This window comes from Hyperolius riggenbachi, chromosome 7, assembly GCF_040937935.1.
Source record: "Hyperolius riggenbachi isolate aHypRig1 chromosome 7, aHypRig1.pri, whole genome shotgun sequence".
NCBI classification, from domain to species: Eukaryota; Metazoa; Chordata; class Amphibia; order Anura; family Hyperoliidae; genus Hyperolius; species Hyperolius riggenbachi.
In genome coordinates, this window is record NC_090652.1 from 127245581 (window position 1) to 127255450 (window position 9870).

The 9870-nt window shown below is 43.9% G+C and overlaps 1 protein-coding gene across 2 annotated transcripts; it reads right to left on the bottom strand.

Moving 5' to 3' along the window:
- Positions 1-3026: 3026 nt before the first annotated feature.
- Positions 3027-9270, bottom strand: LOC137524589 (hemoglobin subunit alpha-3-like). Of its 2 annotated transcripts, none has more exons than XM_068244632.1 (3): positions 9120-9270; positions 4455-4659; positions 3027-3212 (listed from the first exon to the last, which is right to left on the bottom strand). In XM_068244632.1, the coding sequence occupies exons 1-3, from the start codon at positions 9173-9175 to the stop codon at positions 3084-3086; spliced, it is 390 nt and encodes a 129-aa protein (XP_068100733.1). In that variant the 5' UTR covers positions 9176-9270; the 3' UTR covers positions 3027-3083. The 2 variants fall into 2 exon arrangements, with proteins under 2 accessions (XP_068100733.1, XP_068100732.1); XM_068244631.1 differs by lacking the exon at positions 9120-9270 and adding an exon at positions 7383-7692.
- Positions 9271-9870: the final 600 nt, after the last annotated feature.

Below are 9870 nucleotides of genomic sequence, written 5' to 3' on the forward strand. Positions count from 1 at the left end.
GGAGGAATATTTCCCCCCTCCCCACCGCTGCCGCCACTGCCCCTCCTTCTAGCGCTGCTTCCCCCCTCCTGCTGACCTGCTCTGCTGCTGTGGGGGGTCGTGGTGACACCCCCCTAGCAGTCTGTCACCCCGTGCGCCATGCCCCCCTGCACACTACAGTAGGAATGCCACTGACTGTACTGTACAGTATGTGGTACCAGAATATAACAGTATATAGGCGATCGACTGGTTGGATTGGTCAACTCTCCCTAAGCGGATTGGTCAGCTCTCCTTGTCTCCCTGTTTATCAGAGCGGTATGGAAGAATAGATTGCGCTGTACTCATAAAACACGCCTCTTTCACCCGTCTGGCCTGCCCTTGTATCCTATTTACCTCCTTCTCTGCCTCTCAGATCTCACATATGTGTGCCGCTTCACTACAGTCCTCGGCAGCGAGATCTGAGAGTCGGTAACAGGATAGGGCGTATCATCCGGCATTAATAACACCCGGCGTACAAGATGACTCCTGACTTTTCAGATGATTTTTAAGGGTTAATAAGTAGTCTTATACGCCAGAATATACTGTAAGTATCAAACCTGAGTAACCGCACTTCAGGTTCACTATTAACGATACCCATTTACTGTATGTATGCAGGAGGGGGGAAATACAAGGCGTTCCCAGTTTAGAACAAAGTTTAGCAGGACCTCAGCTCAAACTCACAATCAGCATATGTACACAACCCCCCCCCCATGTATAACTGTCTGTAACCCCCCCCCCCCCCCCCCCAAGATTTTGGGCTTATGGCCCTGTGAGCAACTTCAGGTACTGCTCCTCTCAGGTTTATTGTATGTGTAGGGACAAAATGCATCCACCGTTGGCGTAGGGCCACTGCAATGAGGCTGACTGACCATGCTGCTGGGTGAGGGGCTTGCTAATATTTCAGTGGAAATGTTAAACCAATAATCTCATAATTTTGAAGGTGTTGTGTACATTTGATGACTATCTTTGTGAGTTAGAGTGGAGGTCTCCTCATATGTTAGGCATCAGCCTGATTGAGAGGACTGATATTTCTTGCAGTGTTTCTATTATAGGTCATCCCAGTTTAGTGGTACTTTTTGAGTCACTTCAGTAAGCATTCAGTCAGTGAAGTGTGCGGTGAGAACACCTGATCTTCCTACTGGTTCTGTGTCAGTGATTTTGAAGGTATTAAAGTTAATTTATGTGGTTCTGTGTCAGGTATTAGAGGCAGGTAATGTGGCTCTGTGTCAAGTACTAGAGGCAGGTAATGTAGTTGCTTTTCAGGTATAGAAGCAGCTTCTGTGGTAATGCGTCAGTTATTAGAGACAGGTAATGTGGTTCTGTGTCAGGTATTACAGACAGGTAATGTGGTTAGCATTTAGTGAGTGAAGTCAGAGGGCAGTCAGAATACCTGATCTTCCTACTGGTTCTGTGTCAGTGATTCTGAAGTTATTAGAGTTAATTTATGCGGTTCTGTGTCAGGTATTACAGACAGGTAATGTGGTTTTGTGTCAGGTAGTAAAGGCAGCTTATGTGATTCTGTGTTATGTACTATAGGCAGGCAATGTAGTTCTGTGTCAGGTACAAGAGGCAGGTAATGTAGTTGCTTTTCAGGTATAGAAGCAGCTTCTGTGGTAATGCGTCAGTTATTAGAGACAGGTAATGTGGTTCTGTGTCAGGTATTACAGACAGGTAATGTGGTTCTGTGTCAGGTACTAAAGGCAGCTCATGTGATTCTGTGTTATGTACTATAGGCAAGCAATGTAGCTCTGTGTCAGGTACAAGAGGCAGGTAATGTAGTTGCTTTTCAGGTATAGAAGCAGCTTCTGTGGTAATGCGTCAGTTATTAGAGACAGGTAATGTGGTTCTGTGTCAGGTATTACAGACAGGTAAGGTGGTTCTGTGTCAGGTAGTAAAGGCAGCTTATGTGATTCTGTGTTATGTACTATAGGCAGGCAATGTAGTTCTGTGTCAGGTACAAGAGGCAGGTAATGTAGTTGCTTTTCAGGTATAGAAGCAGCTTCTGTGGTAATGTGTCAGGTGTTAGAGCCAGGTAAGGTGTTTCTGTGTCAGATATTATAGGCAGCGTCCTTTGTTCTGTGTCAGGTATTAGAGGTAGTATCTGTGTCAGGTAATATAAGCAGAGTCTGTTGTTTTGTGTTAAGTCCAATAATCCAACTAGTTCACACACCAAAATGCTCTATAAACAGTGAGCTTTATTGCATGACCATAAGCCATACAACCATCTGATCACCAACAATCATTTTGGGGCCACAGTGGGTCCCTTTAGCCCCATCTACACCATACAATATTTTGTCCGATTCGATTCAATCCGATATGTCAGATCGGGATTTGATTCAATTCAATTTGCCATTGCAAAACAATGGCAAATGGAATCAAATCCCGATCGGACATGTCGGATTGAATCGAATAGAATCTAATTAATGAATTGAATCGGACAAAAAGTGGTAGGGTTAGTCAAGGCATACAATAGCATGGAAGATCATCATATGTATTGTTGGTAAGTGCGGGTCCAAAGCAAGTCAAGTCCAATAATCTAACAGGCGCTCACACCAAAATGCTCTATAAGTGGTACGTTTTATTCCACCATGACCATAAACAATACAACATCTGGTCACCAACAATCGGATCAGGTCCCTTTATGCTGGGTACACACTATGAGATTTTCTAGATGATTTACTGACAGATCAATTATTTCCAACATGTCCGATTTGCTTTCCGATCGATTTCCGAGCATTTTCCAATTGATTTCATATTAAAGTTAACGGAAATCTATTGAAAAATGCTCGTAAATCGATCGGAAAGCAAATCGCACATGTTGGAAAGGATCTGTCAGTAAATCGTCCAGAAAATCTCATAGTGTGTCCCCATCGTTACATGTTGTTCTGTATCAGTCATTAGATGCATCATCAATGGCACACTCATACTCACTCATTTTAGATAAATAAAATGGCTGCGATTGCTAATCAGTAAGTTTTCAATGAAAAGATTCAGTTCTGATACATTGCTGGTATGTTAACAATGTTTATTGGTTTTTTTAATGATAATACTAGTATGTAATACATTTATCTGTACTTGGAAGTAAGCACATTAGACACAACTGCCAGGAACTTGTCCAAAGCTGCTTGGGATGGGGCATCAAATTCAGCTCCGAGGTGAGCGGCCAATGTAACCTGGATGGAGTGTGACAGCAGCTGTAATGGAGAGACAAGACAGTCAGTATATCACCTATGCCACTTACAATATCAGTATTTGTATTAAAAAATGACATTTGTATAGGATTCAGGAACAAGTATTCTAATTATTAATCTGTGAATATTCCTCGTGATAATGTGGTACCATTTTCCCCCAAGGTGCAAATGTTTACTGAGGTGACACTCAGTAACAGGGCTGTTTATATCTGTGTAGAACACAGGTGTCAACCCCCCCCCCCCCCCCCCCACACACACACACACACTCTCCCCACACTGCAGAGTAGCACAGCAGAGCAGTGTCATATTTGCCTGTTTCAGCAATGCGTCAGGGCTTTTCTGTCCTTCCCAGCAGCTGCACGCTTTGTGCTTCCATACCTCCAGCTTCTGATCACGTGACATTCATTTAAAGTGAGAGGTATGCAGCATAGAGCGTGTAGCTTTCGAGAGAGCTAAATTTGCACTGCAGAAGTTATATAACTGCTCCACTGAGCTACTCTGCAGAAGGAGGAGGAATTGGGCCCCCACGGTCGCTATAGTTACACCACTTAGTTTGAGACTGTTTATTAAATGTTATATCTTAATAAACAATTTGGCCCACCACTTAAACTATGTTTTAGATTTTGACCCCTTACCTGATTGAATTTGACACCCATGAAGCTTCCTCACTAACTCATGACAAATAAATGTTAAAGAGCCACCTGACTAGGAGTCCCTTCACCAGTCACTTTCTACACTAGATACCCTCACAAATATCATCTGTAATCTTCTGAGAGAGGTCAGTATGTACCACACCTCCATGTAGTCACAACAGAAAGTAGATGCAGAGCCAAGCAATAGCATGCCTCAGAAACACAGCATGCTGCTGTCACCTTCAGCTCTGCTGCCTCTGGTCACATGACAATCATTTTGAAGCAGGATTTTATTTATAGAGGACATCTTATAGGCAACCATAACAGGTCATTATTTTGTAGGGAGTCATGGACTCAGCAAACTGAGAAATTTATTTCATCCCCATGTGATTAATAGGGGAATATTTCAAACCCAAAGGGAGTGAGCAGGTATCTGTAAGTAACCGAGGAGTAGATTGATCTAGCCGGCATCTTCCATTTTTATTTTGCAAAAACTACAAACATTTTAAACATCATTCATTCCTGAACTTGGGCTTTAATGTTTCTGTTGAGAAATACACAATAAAATAAAGTTGAAAAACGAATATTTCTTCAGCTTAGCTTTGAGTCTTACCTTGAAGTTTCCGGGGTCCACTCTCAGGTTGTAGGCATGGAGATCACTTAGTTTGGACAGGGCACCATTCAGGTCATCCAGGTGTTTGCCAGCATCTACCAGGGCACTCAGGACCTTGCCACCATGGTTCTGGACATCAGCTGATCCTTTGCTCAGATTAAAGTGACTGAAGTAGGTCTTGGTCTGGGGGAAGCTCAGAAACAACCTAGGAATTGAACATGACATTATTATTATACTAGATCAGGGGTCAGGAACCTTTTTGTCTGAGAGAGCCATAAACGCCACAAATTTTAAAATGTAATTCCGTGAGAGCTAAAGAATATGATTCAAACTGGGACAGTGCGCATGCGCAGCAGAGGGCTCATATCCCTGTTGTCTGTGAGCCAGATGTAGCCATCAAAAGAGCCGCATCTGGCTCCCGAGCCATAGGTTCCCTACCCCTGTACTAGATCCTTCAGGCAAGCTTAGCTATAAAACGTAACTTATTTATTTGTATGGTCACTTAGAAAGCTTTCTCTTGGCATAGGCGAAAGCATAGGAAAGCTGTCCCACATATGCTAAAGTAGTTAAAAAACCTCTAGCTTCATATAGTCCACAATACCATTACAAAAATATGTTAAAGTAATCCTGACTTTTCCCATGCTGGATCTCTTGGTGTCTTCAAAGTGTGAGTGTGGCCATGGACAAGCGTGGCGATACTGCGCAAGTGCCGCTCAGGCCCAGCAGAAGGAAGCTGCTCATGCATAGAGGAAAAGCCGCGCACAAACACCCTCTTTCTACTGAGGCTGTGCAAAGCATGGATACGTCCAGAGCAACGCTCACTGGCTGAAGAAACACATTCAAACGGCTGGGTTCAATGTCTTTAGGACCCGCCGCTGTCCAGAGGCCTAAAACTATCTTTTGTCCCCTTGACATCAGGAATACTTTAAGGGTAGGAACACACTAGCAGAATCACATATTCGTTTTTCAGTATGTGCTTTGAAAAATGCTTATGCGATTCTGCCTCGTGTCTCCATACTCTAAGATTTTTTTGGTAAAGTAGGCTCATATGGGAAAATGTATAAATATATATGTATATATGTGTGTGTGTTTCCTACTAATGCAATGGTCTTTTAAAATATATCTCAGACATCTCCTCCTAAGGGATTGCAAAAATATGAAAGTAATGTGAGGAAATATCATCATCTTGCTATAGTATGTCCTGGATAAAGATTACATGAAACATTTTTTTTTTGTCTGAAAGAACAGCATAAATGATCAATAGAATTCTCTGGTCTCATACAACTTATAGTGGGCCATAGAAAAGGAATACAGAAATTGTAAAAGGCCATCGGCATGTCTGCTTAGTGGTGCCCAAACATGGTACAATTTTTTCATTTAGGTAATTTTGTTTGACTATTCCGTTAGATCGAATATACAGATTTTTCCAACATGTCCGATCGGATTTTTATTGAAAAAATGGGATAATTGTTTTTCTTGATTGAAAAAAAAAGATTATTTTCAATTTGAATGTTTTGGTCGAATACATTTTGTTTATTGTACCGTGTATGGGCACCTTTAGTACCTAAATGAGTCCATGGCAGTCAGATTGTGTTCATGCAAAATCTGGGTGGCATGATGCAGATTTCTGCAGCACGCACCCCAATCCTTATAGCCGTGCATGGAATGCATTAGCTATTCAGGCTGCAAAACGGCAGCCGCAGCCAAATCCCAAAAATGGCAGCGGCTTCTAGTGGAAGTGAGCCCTAACAAGTACAGGGCAAGTAATACTGTCAAAAGGGAGTTAGCAATAGCTTCCTCCATATTCCTGAAAATTCAGGTAACTTTATTTAACCACTTGAGGACCCACCCTTTACCCCCCCTTAAGGACCAGCGCTGGTTTGATTGATCTGTGCTGGGTGGGCTCTGCAGCCCCCAGCACAGATCAGGGTGCAGGCAGGGAGATCAGATTGCCCCCCTTTTTTCCCCCCTATGGGGATGATGTGCTGGGGGGGTCTGATCTCTCCTGCCTGCTGTGGGTGGCGGGGGGGGGCACCTCAAAGCCCCCCTCCGCGGCGAAATTCCCCCCTCCCTCTCCTACCTGCTCCCCCCCCTGAGATCCGGGCTGCACAGGACGCTATCCGTCCTGTGCAGCCAGTGACAGGACGTCCCCTGTCACATGGCGGCGATCCCCGGCCGCTGATTGGCCGGGGATCGCCGATCTGCCTTACGGCGCTGCTGCGCAGCAGCGCCGTACAAATGTAAACAAAGCGGATTATTTCCGCTTGTGTTTACATCTAGCCTGCGAGCCGCCATCGGCGGCCCGCAGGCTATTCACGGAGCCCCCCGCCGTGATTTGACAGGAAGCAGCCGCTCGTACGAGCGGCTGCTTCCTGATTAATTAGGCTGCAGCTGGCGACGCAGTACTGCGTCGCTGGTCCTGCAGCTGCCACTTTGCCGACGCACGTTATGAGTGTGCGGTCGGCAAGTGGTTAAAGGGGCTACATGACAAGAAAGCATGTCCTGATAGTAGAGACCGACAAGGACAAAATAAAAATATATCTTTAACATAACACCTTTCATTGCTTAAGACACAACTGAAGCGAGAGGGATATGGAAGCTGTCATATTTATTTCCTTCTAAGCAATACCAGTTGCCTGGCTATCATGCTGATCATTTCCCTTTAATACTTTTAGTCATAGCCCCTGAATAAGCATGCAGCAGATCAGGTGTTTCTGACATTATTGTCAGATCTGACAAGATTAGCTGCATGCTTGTTTATGGTTTCATTCAGACACTACTGCAGTCAATTTAAAAGGAAATAAATATGGCAGCCTCCATATACTGCTCACTTCAGTTATCTTTTAAATTCAAGTCTTGTTGTATTTTACTCCAATTGTAGAACATTTAGCTGACCTGAATAATGAATACATAAAGTAAATAGAATACCTTTCCAGTGCTTCACCGCCAAGTGCGTTCTCGTGTCCAGCGGCTTTGCTCAGGAGGGCTTTAATTAAAGCCTTCTCAGCATCAGAGAAAGTCATCTTTGCTTGTTGTGTGTGGTTGCCGGTAGTTACAGAGAGAGATGCAGGATAGTTGTATTGTTCTGCTCTGCACTCTCCACTTTTATAGAGAGAAGGGCAGCAAGACCTCCCATGTCCAGTGATCAGATAAAAGATACACCCAAAGGAAAATTGCAGCTCATGTACAACTTTGTGATCATTCAGCACTTTACAGATTGCTGACCTCTGGCTTTTACAAGCTGTGAGTACTGAGTCTTACTTATCTGATTTGTAGAGCAGTAGTAGTCTATGCTGTCATTTGTTCATTTTCTTCCAGAAAAATGAAGACTGCATAAGAAAACCACTGACACTTAAAAAAAAAAAATAGAACAAAATGGCTTATTGTTTTTATATTAAAAGAAACCAGAGTTGAGAGGTGTATGTATGGTGACATATTTATTACCTACAAACAATGCAAGTTGCCTGGCTGTCTTGCTAATCCTTTGCCTCTACAGTAATATTTTAGCCATAGACCCTGAACAAGCATGCAGATCAGATGTTTCTGACTGAAGTTTGACCAGATTTGCCACATGCTTGTTTCAGGTGTGTGATTCAGAAACGACTGATGCTACAAAGATCCACAGAATTGCCAGGTAGGGAGGAGCAAGTAAAGTTTGATCTCGCTGCAAAACTTACTAAACTTTTTTTGTGGAATTGTCACATCTTTGCTTTCAAATTTGCCTTTTACAGTGCAGTGAATTCGCCGCCACATATTGGGGCAAATTGCTTGAACTCAATGGTGCCAATTTTAGCTGTTAATAGCAAAGCCTACGTACATGCTAATTTACCAAATTTGGGGTGTGTGTTAACCTTTTGGCGACCGCGTCACGCCGATGGGCGTGGCCGGGGCGGCAGCCCCAGGACCGCCTAACGCCAATTGGCGTAAAGTCCTGGGGCTCTGTTTTGAATGAGATCGCGCGCATGCTACGCGTGCATCTCATTCTCGGAGGGCGGAGCTCCGCCCCCTCTTCAGTCTCCGAGCGGCTATTGCCGCTCGGGAGACTGTTAGACAGCGTAATCGCCGTCTAATTACCCGTACAGCTCTGCGATCAGCAGCAGCACTGTACTGGGGACAGCCATGTGACACGGCTGTCCCCTCCTGAGCCACAGAGGTGATCGGCTGTCATAGGCTGAAGCCTATGACAGCTGATCACAGGGATTGGACGGCGGGGGGAGGGAGGGGAGTATACAAGGGGAGGAAAAAAAACACCATTTTTATTTAAAAACACAGAAATAAACACACCAAAATAAACAAACACTGGGGGGGGGGGGCGATCAGACCCCACCAACAGAGAGCTCTGTTGGTGGGGAGAAAAGGGGGGAGGAATCACTTGTGTGCTGTGTTTTGCGGTCCTGCAGCTTGGCCTTAAAGCTGCAGTGGCCAATTTAATGAAAATGTGCCTGGTCTTTAGGGGGGATTAACACAGCAGTCCTCAAGAGGTTAAAGAGAATAGTGAGGGCAAGAGGAAACACATTTTTTTAAATTTATGATAGGAAAAATGTTTTTTTAAAGAGGAACTGTCACGAAAATCTTAAAATTTAAAACACATACAAACAAGAAGTACATTTCATACAGAGTAAAATGAGCCATAAATTACTTTTCTTCAATGTTGCTGTCACTTACTGTAGGTAGTAGAAATCTGACATTACCGACAGATTTTGGGCTATTCCATCTCTCATAGGGGATTCTCAGCATGGCCTTTATTCTTTATAAAGACATTCCCTGAAAAATCTTTATACAAAGAAGCTGGCCAGCCTCCCTGCTCGCTGCACAGTATTTTGGCAGTTGGACGGAGCAACTGCCATTCACTAAGTGCTTTTAAAAATAAAGAAAACCCTGAGAACTCCCCTATGAGAAGATGGGCTAGTCCAAAATCTGTTGGTAATGTCAGATGTCTACTACTTACTGTAAGTGACAGCAACATAGGAAGGAAGAAATGTACTTCTTATCTGTACGTGTTTTAAATGTTAAGATTTTCGTCCCTGAAGCTGTTTTTGGCAGATTTTGGTGCTCCATATCAATTGCTTTAGAGGGGCCCAATGTAAAACTTGCACTGGGGCCCCTAGCTACTTAGCTACACCACTGGCTAGGGCAGGGGTCAGGAACCTTTTTGGCTGAGAGAGCCATAAACGTCACATATTTTTAAATGCAATTCTGTGAGAGCCATACCATATGTTTCAAACGGACACAGTGCGCATACGCAGGGCTCACATCCCTGTTGCCATGGTGATGTGTATACAGTTGATTCGCCGGGCACCGGAAGTGTCAGACACGTCTTCAGCTTCTCTTGGGTTTCATCAACATCAGCGATTTCCCCGAGAGCCGAACTGGAGAAATACAGACTAATAGCTTGTACAATTAGCTGGCTGGCTTG

Bases quoted from the DNA above. Each gene is read 5' to 3' on its own strand.
- LOC137524589 (XM_068244631.1), bottom strand. From the start codon at position 7,477: ATGACTTTCTCTGATGCTGAGAAGGCTTTAATTAAAGCCCTCCTGAGC. The intron at 4,660-7,382 runs GTATTCTATTTA...TTCAATTCCTAG, and splicing joins GGCGGTGAAGCACTGGAAAG to GTTGTTTCTGAGCTTCCCCC. The intron at 3,213-4,454 runs GTAAGACTCAAA...TCTCCATTACAG, and splicing joins TGGACCCCGGAAACTTCAAG to CTGCTGTCACACTCCATCCA.